We start from the raw sequence: 17,683 nt of genomic DNA, 5'->3' as shown, positions 1-17,683 counted from the left end.
CTTTCACTTTCACTATTCCCTACTTATTATGATCATTCTTCTCTGCTTCTGCCATGGCAAAAGCAAAATATAATTAGCAGTATGAGTAATTAGCTGGTGACCAGATGGTGTGGATGAAGGATACCACCTAAGGAGGAGGTGCGAATGGAAACAGCAGGTGTCTAACCAACATGTCTAGGGAATGTCAGTGCCACCAGGTTACGTCATCCTGTGAATTTGGCCATCCGCATGCAGTTTAAAGGCAGAAATAAATAGCGATAGACTTCCCATTGCCACTTCCGAAAGAAGAGCTGGAGGGGGCCTTCGATGTGACCGCCCGCCAACGCCCATCCAGCCACCTCTGGAGCCATTACCTGTAACAGACGCTGTCAGTGCAGGGGTTGTGAACCCTGACAATGACGAAAACATGCTGAAAGTGGGATCGGATGTTTTTCGGGCTGAATGGCTGTGCTCCTGGCTCTTGGAAAACAATTGTTACAATATCATTTCCAATGTGCCGCTTCCGTAGGAGCTAAAAGAAAACATAAGCAAACAACATAAATGACGACGCTCTGCTTTTTCCTCTTTGATTCCCTTATGTAATTGTATTCAAAACATTCATTATTAATTAGTGCATATTAGGTGAGGAAATCCACACAGTTACTGTCAATATTTTAGCATGTGTCTTATCATCTCCTCCAAGGAAGACTAGAGAAATGAATATTCAGAAATTTGCATAAAATACATAGTCCATTCAAATAGATCTAACCAATCTCTAGCATATTACACCAAGTCCTAGCGTCTCCAAATCCTCAGTTTCCATAACAACAGTTTTGTTCCATTTTTGTATAAGAAAGAAACTTGCCACGGGGAAGATTTTTTTTAACGATGAGAATGGCTGAAGTAATTACAACACAATTTATGTTCTGATTCAATTAGCTTCATTTAAAGAAACGGGGCTAAGATGTTTTCTGATAATACTTTTTGTGGCACACGCTGAGGATGCAGAAATTAATATTCCAGAATGTTCTAACAGTTTTATAGCAGGTTAAATTTCAGGTTTAAATAACTGCTTTAATTACAGTGAATGCTGCTTAAGACCACCTTCTGTTTCACATTAAAAGGTGTTCAGGGAAGGTGGCTTTCAATTTCAGACCCTCCGAATGAATCATCTCAGGTCAGTGCCTCTCTGGGAGGGGTCCTTAAGCAGGTTAGCTCAATCATGTGAAGAAAAACTGAACAAAATTTGTATTACTCATATATATTACACGGAGGCTCCTACCAGGAGGAGAACAACTAAACACGGCCTTTACATAAACTATTCATTAGAGATAAACTTATATTTATAAATCTTAAAGAAAAATTTCTCCAATGACTTTAACTTATACAGATTACATACCAGTAAAATCAATGATCAAATATTGGCTGTCGGCCAATACTGGAGAAACAACAGCATTAGATTAGGGTTGAGAATTGGGAGTTAGGAAGTTTGTGAAATGTACTTTTAACCTTAGGAATTTTAAAGCATTCCAAATTATCTTTTAATGAGGCTGTTTACTTCATTTCTAAACATGCTATATTATCAGATGTGACCTAAATAAAGGCTATTCCCTATTGACCGCTAAATAAAATATACCCGTTATCAAAGATTATTAATCTATTCAGGATCTTGAACACATCAACTCAAATACAATCTAACTATGTATATGTCATTCCTGCATGGATGTCATTGCTTTTTGATGCATTGTCATCCTTCCTTCAAAATATGGCTTGATATGTTATCTTACTTACTAAACGACCCACACAGAAATAAATCCATCTATCCATCTTGCAATATATATAATGAAAAAAAAGACAGTGTTTATAAATCAATACCTGCAAAAAGATTTTAAGACACATTCTTTCTGGTTTTTCTAACCATAATGTAATCTATGTAGACTACAATAAATTCTTTAACTAGAGAATTAAAATTTCTTAATATGCAGAATACCGATTATTTCTTTCATTCTGATTTAGGATCATAATTCTTTTGCTTTGATTGGACCCCAAATTAAATCATTTAGACTAGCTGTCCACTTAAATGCCAACTAACTCAGCTTAGCACTGTAACTTATTTAGCTGGATATAAACAACTGAATCTTGTTACTGAATGTTTTACTCCTCCTCCCCATGTTACTTTTCTCTGCTGAAGGTTGGTTAGTCCCTGTTGTGTCCGACTCTGTGACCCCATGGACTGTAGCCCTCCAGGCTCCTCTGTCCATGAGATTTTCCAGACAAGAATATTGGAGTGCTAGGTTCCTTTTCCAGGGGATCTTCCTGACCCAGGGATGGAACTTGCATCTCCTGCACTGGGAGGTGGATTCTTTACCACTGAGCCACTTAGGAAGCCCTTCTCCATTGAGTAATCAGGTAGAATAAGGCTTCATCTTCCCTTTATTTTTTTTAAGGTTTATTTATTTTTTATTTTATTTTTAAACTTTACATAATTGTATTAGTTTTGCCAAATATCAAAATGAATCAGCCACAGGTATACATGTGTTCCCCATCCTGAACCCTCCTCTCTCCTCCCTCCCCATACCATCCCTCTGGGTCGTCCCAGTGCACCAGCCCCAAGCATCTAGTATCGTGCATCGAACCTGGACTGGCAACTCGTTTCTTAAATGATATTTTACATGTTTCAATGTCATTCTCCCAAATCTTCCCACCCTCTCCCTCTCCCACAGAGTCCATAAGACTGTTCTATACATCAGTGTCTCTTTTGCTGTCTCGTACACAGGGTTATTGTTACCATCTTTCTAAATTCCATATATATGCGTTAGTATACTGTATTTATGTTTTTCCTTCTGGCTTACTTCACTCTGTATAATAGGCTCCAGTTTCATCCACCTCATTAGAACTGATTCAAATGTATTCTTTTTAATGGCTGAGTAATACTCCATTGTGTATATGTACCACTGCTTTCTTATCCATTCATCTGCTGATGGACATCTAGGTTGCTTCCATGTCCTGGCTATTATAAACAGTGCTGCGATGAACATTGGGGTACACGTGTCTCTTTCTCTTCTGGTTTCCTCATTGTGTATGCCCAGCAGTGGGATTGCTGGATCATAAGGCAGTTCTATTTCCAGTTTTTTAAGGAATCTCCACACTGTTCTCCATAGTGGCTGTACTAGTTTGCATTCCCACCAACAGTGTAAGAGGGTTCCCTTTTCTCCACACCCTCTCCAGCATTTATTATTTGTAGACTTTTGGATCGCAGCCATTCTGACTGGTGTGAAATGGTACCTCATAGTGGTTTTGATTTGCATTTCTCTGATAATGAGTGATGTTGAGCATCTTTTCATGTGTTTGTTAGCCATCTGTATGTCCTCTCTGACATACATCACAGCAGGATCCTCTATGACCCACCTCCCAGAATACTGGAAATAAAATCAAAAATAAACAAATGGGACCTAATTAACCTTAAAAGCTTCTGCACATCAAAGGAAACTATTAGCAAGGTGAAAAGACAGCCTTCAGAATGGGAGAAAATAATAGCAAATGAAGCAACTGACAAACAACTAATCTCAAAAATATACAAGCAACTCCTACAGCTCAACTCCAGAAAAATAAACGACCCAATCAAAAAATGGGCCAAAGAACTAAATAGACATTTCTCCATCTTCCCTTTAAAGACCATTTGCTAAAGTTTTTAAAAATCTCTCTACTGTCTGGTCAGAGTGAGTTTAGTATATTTTTCTTAGCATGGTATTTTCCTCTAAGAAATCTAGAATTTGGAATGTGCATAAAATAGTCAACAGACTCCAGATCAGGGAATTTATCTTAAAATAGGTTTATTTCAGACTTATAGCTGACTCACTGCTTTGTTTCAAACTACTCTTGATTACTTTGGGAATCAAGAGAGGTAAGATTTTGTTATTGACATGTGTGATGTAATCAAATTCAAGTGACGACGTGTTAGATTTGATCCCTGTTTTGTTAAATTCCGTGAAAGAGGATGTGATTCATTCTGCAGCTGGCCTGTGTTCTGTTAGTACAACAATCGACAATAACAAAATCTATGTCCGTTTGAAGGTCAGAAGTGATTTAAGACTGCTGTGTTTATAAGAGCTATTGAAAGTAGAGTCTATTAGTTCTCTGGGTCTTTTAAGTTTCAATTTGGTATCATTTGTTTTAAAACATTTTTAAAACCAACTACTACCACATACTCTTTAAAACAATATTGTCAGTTTCCACCTTGCTCTGTAACCATCTGCCATTTCTTAGTTTTCACATTTTATCATCTCACTGACCACATTTTAGTAATAGACTTTTAGATCTTTTCAAAAGAAATCTTTATATGAGGTACACAAATGCAATTGTTACTTATGCTGTTCCCTGAAGGATATGTTTAAAAAAAAGAAAACCAAAAACAATTTCTCTGAGATCCCATTGACACTTATTTTGAATTTTTCTCCAAGTAAGTAGAGGAAACCTCCTTTGAAATCCGAAATGAAACATCAGTACTTTCCTGCCTTGTACACTGGCCTCTTGAGATGAAACTTCACCTACTCATATGTGTTCTCTGTAACCCTGCAGAGTCATCTAATCACCATGACTTCAACTTGTTCTTTTCAGATTTCAGGAAAATCTCAGTCCTCCTGGGTGAAAAGCAAATGATTAAATCACAAAGCCATCCAGCTGGCTGTTAACCTAGAATTTGTGTCTCTTCATTTGTTCTCAGCTCATTTGCTATTACTTCCACACAAAGTACAAAGCTTCCTGCTGCCGTGACAGGTGCAACATTAAATTCTGGTTTAAGATTTTACAAACTTGCCAACTTTGGCTTCTGGGGGAAATGAAACAAGGGTGAAAAAAACACAGAAAACACAAGGATCTCTTACCTGTTGCTTGTTGTTAGGTGTGTACGGCAGCATGGTAGAAACATGGAACATGATCTCATAGTCTTTGTATGTTGTGTACAGAGAATGGGTTCCAGTGGAGTCAGCTACAGTTAAAAAAAAAGAAAGAGAGAGACAATTCTAAGAATAGGAAAAAACAGCTCATTTAAGAGAGACATCTCAAAAGGGGGCTGGGGACAGAAAGTGATTTAGGATGAAAAGATCCTAGACAAGAAGATCTGGTATAGGAGTTTTTACCCATCTTTTATACCTGATCCCCCTTTGGCGGTCTAGTGAGGCCTATAGATTCCTTCTTAGAAAAATATTTGTAAATGCATAGGTATAATAAAATATGGGCTTCCCAGGTGGGCTCAGTGGTAAAGAATCTGTCTGCCAATGCAGCAGACATGGGTTCGATGCCTGGGTGGGAAAGATTCCCTGGAGAAGGAAATGGCGACACACCCCAATATTCTTGCCTGCAAAACTCCATGGACAGAGGAGCCTGGTGGTCTGCTGTCAATAGGGTCACAAAAGAGTTGGACACAACTTAGCAACTAAACAACAACAACAAAGACAAAATACATAAATTTCAACAGAAATCAATGGATTAGAAAATACTGCTATCAAAATAATTTTAAAATGATGTAATAGCATAAGATTTCTGTGAAAAGTTTTACCAGTAGGTCTAATAAATACTATAATTTTGACCTAGTGAAGTGCATAAGCAGTAGCTTGAGTCAAATCACAGGTGGAGCCTATACTGCTGTGATTTGTTGCCTAGATTCATAATTGAAGGTAATGCTAAATTTCAACTACAGATCAGTGAAAATAAATGTAAAATTATTTCTCACCCGAGTTCACAGACCCCTGAATTCTGCCCACAAACTTCAAGTTCAGGATCTCTTTTCCAATACTTTTGACTCAAGCAGAAGAACCATTGTTTTGCTCTTAACAAATAGATGGAAACTTAACAAGATTGTAACACTGAGTAACAAAGGTATTATAGCGAGGTCTAATAGTTTAAGACTGCGTGTGTCTGCGCTCACTTTCCTTATAAAAAAAAAAAAAAAAAACAACCTTGACCTCCTTGACTTTTGTCAAATCAATGCATCTGTAAACACTTGGAAACCAAAGAGAATTACTAACTGTCCAGTTAAAGGGAAGTCTCTTTAGCCATAAAGCACCTGGACTTAACAGGCAAAATGAACGGAAGTGCATTCCTTCTGGGGAAACTCAATCCTCCATCAACCACATTGTTGAGGAGCATTTTAGAGAATGATGCAGCAAGTCAAAGCCTCTGGCATGTCCCATAAAGCAGCACTTCTCAAACTGGAGTGTACCAGGAGTCACCTGGGGTGCTGCTTAAAAGGCAGCTTCCCATCCCCCATGCCCAGAAACACTGCTCTGTAGGTGTGGGGCTGGACAGAATGATCTATTTTAATAAATACCCTTAGGGGACTTTAACGCAGTAGCTGTACCGCCCTTAGGCACTGTTCCAAGAATAGACCATAACAGCAGTTTGCAGAGATTTGCTAAGATATTCTAGAGCCCTGAGTTTCAACCTTGAGCTTCTTAGAGGATCTTAATTTTGAAGAAGGCATAAAATGCCAACAGTTTTAAAATCAAGATAAATGTAGAATAAAGCAAGGATTACTTTTGAAAAACTGCAAAAATAAGCACCAAAATGTAACTCCCCAAGAAATATATCTTGTAAATGTTAATGATCACTACCACAAAAAACTACAAATTCACTACAATAAATCACTGACCAACTTAAGACAGGTCTTGAGTATGAAGAAGGTATCCACTGTTAAACACTCTTGATATAAATAGCTCCAGAACTGATAGGCACATTTTACAACTTTCAAGTCAATGTGTCAACCTGATGAGTACTTATGTGTGTCTCAAGTCAATTTTAAGCAAAATTAATGAACTAAAAAAGATTTTTTATTATTTTGTTTTACATGTCTTTTTAATTCTAAAGGCATTACTGTCATGAAAGAAGAGTGAAGATGACCCTGAAGATAATTTGTTTTATATTTATTGTCCTTTCTCTCTCTTCTACACTTGCTGCATTTTATACAACAGATGCTATATGACCAGTCTTCTTCTGGGGACCTTTGAAAATGCCAGCCTTGCTGATAATTTTAAGCAGTTTGGAAGCCGTTTTAAAACTCTTAGTGATGAAACTGGGGTCAAAACAATGAAATTTTCTTCTCTGAGAAGAAAGGAATTTCAAAATCCTGAAATTACTATGTATACAACAGCATTGCTAAACTTTATCAGAGAAAATGGAAAATGAAGGTTTGTTATATTCTCTGAAGAATAAGGCATTGGAATTAAACAGAATGAAAAGGAAAGAAAATCACAGAAGATGATCATTGCGACAAAAATCTTTTTTCCTCTGGTTGAAAAGAATATGTACTGAGTAATTTCTAAAGGGAAAATATGCTTATAGAAGAGGGATAAAAAGAAGATAACGCTCCTTCATATGTGTATGGAGCTTTAAAAGTTAAAAAATAAATTCAGGCATCTTATAGGTCATCTTGATAATCACGTGATTGGCCTCCAAAGTATACTACCAGTGGGTGGTGTGTATCCGCTAATAAGGTCAGCCCTCTACACTAAGTCATAGAAAGTAAAATTTCTAATATTCAAACTAGATGATAAGAAGGCACTGAGTAATTGAGGAATGATAAGAATATTCCTTTCAGCTGCTTTGAAAAGGTGTAGATAAGTGAGAATATCTTACAATAGGCACTTCTATTTAAAGATGGTATGTATAGGTTAATAAGTTTGTAGAAGTAGTTTCAGATATGGTTAATGTCATATTCATTCTTGACTTCTCTTGGTGAAAGTCTTTTGCTTTAAGGGGGATAAAACTTGGTGATAAAGGTGGATGTGTACAAATCTGAGTCAGGAAAAAGTAATTCGACTTTTCTACACACAGAGCACTTTGCAAAATACCTGCAATTATCTGGATTCCAACTTGGAAGTAAGACGATCTGAATTCCAACGTCTCCAGCATCACTGGAGAAGGCAATGGCACCCTACTCCAGTACTCTTGCCTGGAAAAATCCATGGACAGAGGAGCCTGGGAGGCTGCAGTCCATGGGGTCGCTAAGAGTCGGGCACGACTGAGCGACTTCACTTTCACTTTTCACTTTCATGCATTGGAGAAGGAAATGGCAACCCACTCCATTATTCTTGCCTGGAGAATCCCAGGGGCGGGGGAAATCTGGTGGGCTGCCGTCTATGGGGTCGCACAGAGTCGGACACGACTGAAGCGACTTAGCAGTAGCAGCAGCAGCCAGCATCATTTGCTAAATAATCAGAGACAAGTCACTTTACTTCTCTGCCCCTCAACATTCTCACTGTTGTGAGGACTGAGTGAAACAATGTCTATGATAGTAGCCCATAAAAGATGCTTAAGAAACATGCTGATTGGAATTTAGAATTTTATGCAGTTGAAATAAAAAGTATAGCTGCCTTAAACAGAGCTTTTCAATTTCTTGGCCAACTGCATCTCAGAACCACTCAAGAGAAAAACCTGATACTATAATACAGTTCAAAGTTAAGAAGGTGAAAAAACTTTTCTTCATTCATCAGTCTCTACAACTCCACACGGTCCTTTAAATGTGCAAAGCGTTTAAATAACGCTAGTTTTATTCTTTTATTTATCAAAGGTTAAATATCCGAAATAAAGGATTTATTTTCTTCATGAAAAGTCTTACATCTTTCTAAGACCCTGAAACTCAGTGATCATTATAATACTGCTGAAAAATGGGGGAAGCAACATGAATTCTCTAAAAACTGTGGCAAATGATTCAAGGCAGAGCTCTGAAGGAATGCTTTTCAAGAGTTTCTAAGTCTCCTGCATGCTGACTTGACAAACGCACCTTATTCAGGAAATAATTTCCCAAATAATAATCCACACACACAACTTAAAATGAGGGTGGTCTCCAGCTTTCAAATAACAAACTGCTTGGTGGGAAGCTTATTTTTGTACTTACTGTAGTGGGAGGGGATGGCAATTATCTAGAGGTTATGCCATCCAAATAAGGAAACAAAAAAGGAGAAAAAAATTCACTCTGGAAAGATTTTTCACTGCAGAACTGTTCCAACCCCTGACACAACTGTAGCTTGTTTGCTGGAAGTCCTTAGTTATGAAATGGGAAATTGGGACTCTGTACAGAAAATTGGGAAGAAGAAGAAATGGTTCAACAGTTTAACCAAACCTTCCTTTCCTAAGCTTCTTTCTTTCTCCAAAGCACTAAACTCTGAATAGTGACAAGTGGAGCTATCTCATTAGATCGCTTGAGTAATTTTAGCCTCAAGAGAGGGGATGACACAGCCGCAAAGCACAGCTCTGGGCTTCACTGTACTTAATTCTACATTTATGCTTTCTCTGAATACATCATTAACCATAACACTAGGATATGGTCTCCCCCCTTAATACTTAACCTTGGGCACCCTAGTTAATCTGAAGAAGCCTAGTCTGTAAAAGGGGGATGACTGGAATCTAGCAGAGTTTGCGGAGATGCACTGAGATGACCTATAGAAAGTATCTAGGACTTTGCTTCTGGCCATGACAGCACTTGGTATAGGACCTGCTCTCCTATTGTAAATAAATAGAAAAATAAACAAAATATCTGAAACAACTTTTTTCCCCTCAAGACATCTTACAATAGGCAGCACTGGATAGTGATCTTGGAGGAAGAAGTATCAAAGGAGATGAGCCTTATGATCCTACCCAGCTTTCTACCCGAAGGTACTTTCAAAACAATCACACAGAGTAGGGATTTGAAGAGAGAAGCCAAAGTATGCTGGAGGTCTGGAAGGCTTAGTTGTGGCTGATATTTGCTGGGCACAATACTGAAGAGGAGGAAACTACACAGTGAAAGAGGCTCAGATATCTGCGCAGGGATCCCCTTGAGTCTTGGACTGAATATTAAGCTGCACAAGCACAGAGCGCGGTTCCAAAAGCCAGGGAAAGAAAAAACATCAGGGTGCATCATGCTGGCTGTAGTTAATAACACTATACAGAATAGCTGAAAGTTGCTAACAGAGTAGATCTTAAAAGTTTTCATCACAAGAAAAAAAAAATAGGTATGGTGATACATAACTAGACTTATTATGATGACCATTTTGGAATATACAAAAACACTTGAGTCATTATGTTGTACACCCGAAACCAATATAATGTTGTATGTCAATTATACCTCAATTTCAAAAAAAAGAAAGAAAAGAGAAACTATTGGGGAAATAACTACCAGAGAACTGTCAGCCAAACAATTCTCACAGTTCACACAGGGCTGGAAGACAATGAAGTTCTGACTAGCCATAGTAGAGATACTTGGCTGAATATGCTGGTATTCAGACGCAAGAAAAGTCATGCCTTAGTAAGAGCAGTAAATTGGCCAGAGTATAGACTACTCACGAACTGGAGTCAAGACTACTAGGAGAAATATCAACAATCTCAGATATGCACACGATACCACTCTAATGGCAGAAAGTGAAGAGGAACTAAAGAGCCTGAATATTCACCTCTCACCTGATGTGAAGAGCTGACTGACTGGAAAAGACCCTGATGCCAAGAAAGATGACGACAAAAGAAGAAGGGGGTGGTAGAGGATGAGATGGTTGGAGGATGTATCTCACTCAATGAACATGAGTTTGAGCAAACTCCAGGAGATAGTGAAGGACCAGGAAGCCTGGTGTGTTCTCAAGAGTCAGACACAACTTAGTGACTGAACAACAACAACAAAAACTACTCTTTTTTTTAAAAACTATGCTTTAAAAAAGCATAAGAACAAATTCATAAAGATTAAACTGTTCTGTAACTAACTTAATTGCCTACTAATAATAAAACAACACTGTTTAAAGAAGAGGACAAAATCCAGATCCTCAATGATCAAACATTCACAATGTCCAGTATCCAATCAAAAATAACCAGACATATGAAGAAATAAAATTAACTAAAAAGCATGAGAAACTGTTAAAAGGAGACCCCAAATGACAGAGATGATGGAACTAGCATGCAAATAGTTTGAAACAGCTATTATAAATACATTCAAGGCTTTAAAGGACATGAACCTAATGAGAAGAATATGGAAAATATAAGATTACTCATGAAAAAAAAAAAAAAAAAAGCGGCGGAGGTGGGGGGAGGAGGATGGAGAAAAGAAAAGAAAAAAGAGAAAACCCAAATGCAACTTCTGGACTTGAAAATCACAGCATCTGAAATAAAAATGTCACTAGATTGACTAACAGCAGATTAAGAGACGGTGGAAGAAAAGAAAACACAGTGAACTTGAAAATATTAACAGGAATTTCCCAAATATAAGCATGGGGGGCAGGGAAGGGGGAAATGTTACAAATTAAATCACAACCGGTAAGTGACTTAATATATGTCTAATTGGAGATTCAGAAGATGAGGTGCAGAAAAATAAAATGAGCTTGGCAAATAATGTTTGAATTTGATTAAGACTACAAATCCACAGATCCAAGTGACAGCTACACTGTCACACAGAGAGGGAGCGATCCTTTAGGAACACATGTTCTGGAAAGCGTCTTCTCTTTTTAAGCATTATATTGAAAGAGTTTAACACAATTTAAGATTAGGTAAGAGGTGGTAAGATCATCTCACAGCACACCAAACAGTCTCATCTCTGGGTGTGTCATGGCCAGCAGAAGGCTGCTGGGGTTTGCAGGGGCTGGTTGATCCCTATGTCTTTTGGTCTATTATTGTTTAATACCCCTTTAAGTGATGATGCTAATAGTCCTTCTCAGCTGGGAGTAAGAGAGAGAAATATGCATACTGTCTTCTTCAAGCTTTAGAGTGGAAACACTTTCCTACTTTTCAGTGACTTCAGGAAATGAGCCTCTGAAAGCACAGAAAAGGAACCTGTGAACCCTCCTTTTCAGGAGCTATGCCTCAGAAGGTTACAAGGAGCCATAAAGGAGAGTAACTCAGTGAGAAGGCACCTGTCCTTGACTAATGTATTGCGTAACTGTAAAATGTGCCACCAGAGGCAGTTTACTAATCAAGGTCTTTGCACTTATTGGGATATTGGGGCAAAATGTGCAAAGTGCTTATTTTGCTTATTCCACTGCCTTACATGATGCCACATTGCTTAGGAATGGCCCTGCTATCTGCATTTCTCATATTGTCCTTTCATCAAGAGATGGCTAGGAACGTGTAAATACACAAATAAACGGACTCAATGGACATGAGTTTGAGCAAAATCATAGTGATAGTGAAGGACCAGGAAATGATAAATAATCTTACCAACTCCGATTCTGACCATTCATTGATAGAATCAAGGCTCTTATTACATTTTCTTCCCAGACCCTTTTAATAGCCCTTTGTGGTAATTATAATTTACATAACACAACAAACCGGGACAATGTGAATGAATTACAGAGTAAATGTCAGAATACGTTGATAAAAAGAATTTAAGGGCATACTGAGATTTAATATTTTCTGCAGTCGCAAGCAGAGTATGGAACATTAAAATAATATTTAAGAGTCTAGGCTATTTATGGTTTTTCATAGGCTCTCTTGCATGTCGTTTCCAAGTTGGCAACAGCAAAACCATGGCAACAGGAAATTCTTCCCTGCAGTGGAGTTTATGAATGCTTTTCTGTTTTCATGACTTGACTCCTTATTTAATTTCCTGTACAGAAAATCAGAGTGATTACTATAGACTGCAATACAGATGTGCTAACCCAAAGACCCTCTCAAAGAAAAACAGGTCACAGGTGTCTATGGATGGATATTGAGATAAAATTTAAAATTTGCTTCCACACAGACACACAGCAGAAGTCAACATACTCTAGATACTTGAGAACCTAACTCTTTTATTAACCACCTGGGAAAAGGGAATGGACAAACCTCTATGTTCACGAGCTGTAGATAAACAGACTGCTGCACCAGTGTGATTTTAATCAACACATTTCATGAACCAAAGTAATACCAACGCTAAGAAGCCTGTTTGCTTGGCGACTAAGTTAGACTATGAACAGTAAAAACAGAAAATGAACAAAAATATCTCAAGACAGTAAAATATGAAAGTGATTAAGAAAACCCTACAATGGCTGACTACACAGATATGGACAAGGATTATGAAATGAGTTAATGAAAGTCAAGACTTCTGGGGCTTACAATCAGATGGTTGGTAAGTTGCAGGAGTTTTTAGTCACTCTAACGTTCAGCTAAATACAGTGAAGCATATGTAACACTATCCAGGAGGAATTCTGCACGATCTCCATCCACTGCTTCCTACCTCCCACACTTCTGATAACACTACTTTTTTTTTACACTCCAATCCTAAATGCTTTGATTATGGTCTTCAATTGTCTTAAAGCCACATGCTCCGAGACCGGCTTCCTCTCCCCCATCACCAGCGGTATTCTACACGTAGTGGCAGTGTTGTTTTAAGGGTAACTTAGCAGGCGAACATCAACACAGCAGGAGGACAACAAGCCTGGTAGGAGGGTATAAGTATTTCTTACTTTTGGTGTCCAGCTGCGCACGATACTTCTCAAATCCTTTGAGCCGAACACGTTCTCCCAACAGCTGGAGGAATTCCTCAAAGGCTGGGCCGGCTGATTCATTGTTGTACATCTCCTCTTCCGTGCTCTGTCCAGCTTTGCAGTACATGATGCCTACTTTCTGCTGATAGTTCAGCTGTGAAGGCAGGCGATACAATGCATATAAATACATGCAGATCCACTCTGCCCACTTCAATGCTAGTAAGTCCTGTAGGGCACATGCCCATCAAGTAGCTAACCTCTTTCTTCTCTTGAAATCCTTCTGCTTTTGTTCTTCCCCTTTTAAAAAAAGGAGGCCTTATGAATTTAAAAGTAAAGGTCTACTTTACAAAAGATGCCTTGGAAAAAACCACCTCGTTTTACAACACTGTGTTAGTTTCATGTGTATAGCGAAGTGATTCAATTACGCACACAGGTACTTTTTTAGGTTCCTTTCCCCTATAGGTTATTACAAAACATTGAGTTCACTGTGCTATACCGTAGGTCCTCATTGGTTATCTATTTTATATGGTACTCGGGATATGTTAATCCCAAACTCCTACATTTATCCCTCCTCTGCTTCCCTCTTTGGTAACCATAAGTTTACCAAACAAACTTTGGTAAATAAACAACCAAGTTTCTCTTCTATGTCTGTGGGTTTATTTCTTTTACAAAATACACTTTAAACTGTTTTGCACTAAAAGCCCATTAAAGTTCTTTTAAAATTTTGGGAGGTAAAATTGGAAAAGACTTATCTCCCAAGGCCATTTTTCCAATACACTAAGTTATAAACCTTGGTTATACCTTTGTGACGGCATGAGCATCATCAACACGGTACTTTTCAAATTATTTTTCTAAACGATGAGTCTCTGGATAGAAAATTTAAAAGGGGCCTCATATGGCAAATCACAATTAAAACAAAGCATTCAAGAAATTTAAATATAACATTAATCAAAACATTTATTCATCATTGAAAGGTTTAGCCATCCTATAAACAAATTTTAAAGTTGTATTAGTCATTTAAGAAATGAATTTTTATATTAAAATTTAGACATTTAATTCTCCATTGAAATCAGGGCAATTCATATTCGTGAAGCCTATTTACAGACTAGCACTGCAACAACTGTTATCAATAAGTTTTTATCTCATAAAAGGGGGGAGAGCAAAATTTTAATAGCTAACATTTATTGAATAGCCACTATCTGCCAATCACTGTTTAGTGATTAAATTACATTAGCTTTCCTCACAAAAGCCTGCAAATATTACCCCATATGACCAATAAGCAAAGAGAAGTTCAGAAAAGAGAACAGTTAGAGACACACAAGACCATAAACTGTCAACCCTGTGATTTGGCTCTATTCAACATAAGCAGGATTGAATCAGGCTTGTTTTGCTGTCTTTCTGTCACTCCAACACATGTCCACAGCTCCGTATTCGCAACTCCACAGTCGTAAGGTATAAACCAAACTTAAGCAAACATATTTGGCGGCAAAACTTCCTATGAGCTGACAGGGAATGCTTCTAATTTATTCCTTTCTGTGAATATTCATATCTTTGGAAATATTAATGTGTTTGATGGTGGGGTGCTGCCCCAGATTCCGCTGGAACTCGCTCTAAGTGCATGCCTTTTATTACCCTTCTAAATCTGGGCCTTTCTGAATTTTGAAATGTATCTGCTCCTATTGTTTTACACAAAGGACTGAGAACCTAAACAATTCTTTTCAACTTTCTCAATCAAATGGTTCAGAATGCTGGTTAACTAGAAAACCTTATCAGGGAACTCCTGCTTGCTTTAGCCTCTTCTCACTAACTAGATGACAAGGAAGGTTCAGCAGCTTTTACATGACCCGTGGACAGGAGAGCTGCTTAGGAGTTCTGTAATTGTGCAGAATTAACTCTCCTCTGCCTACTCCAGTGAGTGCACGGCAAAGTTCCACATCTGAAACTTTCAAGTAACTGTGTCTACCGATGTTGGAATTTTTTAAAAATAGCATACAACCTTGCATTATCACTGCTTCATTTTAATTATTAACAGAAACACTTTTAGGATTTAGTTCATTTTTTTTGTATGCCATATGCAGTTTTAAAAAAAAAAAAAGAAGAAGAAGATAAGAGTAAAACCTGCCACATGCCACTGGCAGTTGGGCTCCTTCAAAGGTCTGAATGTGACTAACAGAGGGGAACTCCCACAGGTGGAGCCTTCATCTTGGCTTTCAATTAAGCTGAGTATCCCATTAGGTCTCAACAAATAAAAAAGTAGCAGTAGGCTCTCTGTCTGTTACAAAAGAAGTCCTTAACACAGCCAGCTCCTTACTGTCTCCCTGCAGGGAGAGCTACCAAAGAAAGGAAGCAATCTGGAGAAAGGAAGGAGCTTGGAGTTATTTGCTATTTGGCTCTGTGCCTCCCAGATCAGCCTTCTCATGCAACAATGTAAAACAAAAGTCACCTTGTTCAGTGGAAAGCATCTCAGTGACCCTGGATCTGTGGGTGGCTTTTTAAACTTCTTAGATAAAGGTCTAGGATTTCACTGTGCAACATTCAAAAGGACTCACTTATTTATAAATACAAAAGAACTCATTTTGGAGAGAAGATAAGCACGGACACGTCCCCCAAACCACTGCAGGAGCAGAAGGCAAGCACAATGGGACAGTGTGCTGCCTTCTTCAGGCGGGTTTCTCACATCCTGGTGACTCCACCCGCAGACAGAACAGACTGGTATTTGCTTGTTGTCAAAGGAAAGCTCCTTTAAGAGGATTTGGAAATTTGTTAGAATGTCAAATTTCCTCCAGTTTGAAATGGTGCCGAATGTCAGTGCTCCATCCTTGAAGGTGATACTATGACTGTATCCTTGGTTTCTGCTGCAATGGAATCAAGGTAGGTGTCATTCTCTGAACTCAGGTTCTAGGAATCCTTAGTTAGCAACCTTGTTCCCTGCCCAGAACATGAGTAGTTGTAAAGGAGGAGTTACATAAGTATGCTGCTGCTGCTGCTAAGTCGCGTCAGTCGTGTCCGACTCTGTGCGACCCCAGAGACGGCAGCCCACCAGGCTCCCCCGTCCCTGGGATTCTCCAGGCAAGAACACTGGAGTGGGTTGCCATTTCCTTCTCCAATGCATGAAAGTGGAAAGTGAAAGTGAAGTCGCTCAGTTGTGTCCGACTCTTAGCGACCCCATGGACTGCAGCCTACCAGGCTCCTCCGTCCATGGGATTTCCCAGGCAAGAGTACTGGAGTGGGGTGCCACTGCCTTCTCCACAGTATATCCTACTCTGACCTTTATGTCAGTAAATTTTAATGGGAAGTTAAAATTTTATCCTAATTTGGGGCCTAAGTATAATAACGAACATTTCAAGAGAAAGAGCAACTGGAAATGGAGTCAGAGCTATGGTTTGGCAAGGGTTTGAATTGTTATGATGTTATATAAAACAGGATTTTTTTGGAGACACAAACACATCTATGAATAGATAATACTTTCCTGCAGTGATTAGAATAGTTATGATGATGCCAGAAGCCATCTTGGAAACAGGCTGGGTTTATCCAACTGTTTAGGATTTTGCTTTCGGATATTCATGGAGTCATGCTCTACAGTTCCATGCTTGCAGTATCAACTCCGTATCAACGGTTTACATGGAGCACCGAGGGAAGTGTTTGGACTCTCAACAAGTGTTTGTATTGTAAAAAGCGATTATGGTCAATCCAACAGCCACCAAAAGTGATATGGACTCCCACAGCTGGGAGCAACAGTACTCAGGATTGCTCTCCTTCTCATAAAATAGGCGCTTTAACACAGAATCATAGAAGCAGGCACAGCACAATCTGGCTTATACAGCCCTGAGTTCCTGAAAAGATGCATGATATCGTCAGGGCCCTCCATCAATAGAAACAGGTTTGAATAACCAAGTTCTCAGGGACTCCTGAAGTTCTGTACTTTCGCCTCTTCTTCCTGACATCACCCCCAGAAGGCAGCACTGGGGACGGCACAGATGGTGAGAAAAACCCCACTTCCTCCTTTCTTACAAAACCTTTTTAAATTGTCTGCTTTAATCTGGGGATTTAAAACTTTTACTATGAGGTGTCTCATCATCTAGCAGTTCTCAAAGTGTGGGCCATGAACCCTTGAGGGGTGTTTGAGCTTTGCTCTGGGACAGTTAATTGGAAATAATCTGATCCTTTCAGTTTTTCCTTTTAAACGCATAGGTCTTATCAGAGTACTGTTTAATTTGAGAATAATCCTGTCCCATTATTGAGGCAAAGTCATTCTAAGACTTTACCCAATGCCATGGGAACTATGA

General features: G+C 38.7%; 1 protein-coding gene across 22 annotated transcripts in view; it reads right to left on the bottom strand.

Annotated features, from left to right (window-relative positions):
* The window catches only part of SIPA1L1 (signal induced proliferation associated 1 like 1), a 520,024-nt gene that overhangs the window by 81,936 nt on the left and 420,405 nt on the right, over window positions 1–17,683 (bottom strand). For all 22 annotated transcript variants that reach the window (XM_061429305.1, XM_061429299.1, XM_061429298.1 and 19 more), the window contains 3 exons: window positions 13,377–13,551; window positions 4,863–4,966; window positions 354–511 (listed from right to left, as the gene is read on the bottom strand). In XM_061429305.1, coding sequence (XP_061285289.1) covers window positions 354–511; window positions 4,863–4,966; window positions 13,377–13,551 — 437 coding nt within the window. The remainder of the gene's footprint in view (window positions 1–353; window positions 512–4,862; window positions 4,967–13,376; window positions 13,552–17,683) is intronic.

Source organism: Bos javanicus, chromosome 10, assembly GCF_032452875.1.
Source record: "Bos javanicus breed banteng chromosome 10, ARS-OSU_banteng_1.0, whole genome shotgun sequence".
Taxonomy (NCBI): Eukaryota; Metazoa; Chordata; class Mammalia; order Artiodactyla; family Bovidae; genus Bos; species Bos javanicus.
This window is presented reverse-complemented; position numbering and strand designations above follow the sequence as displayed.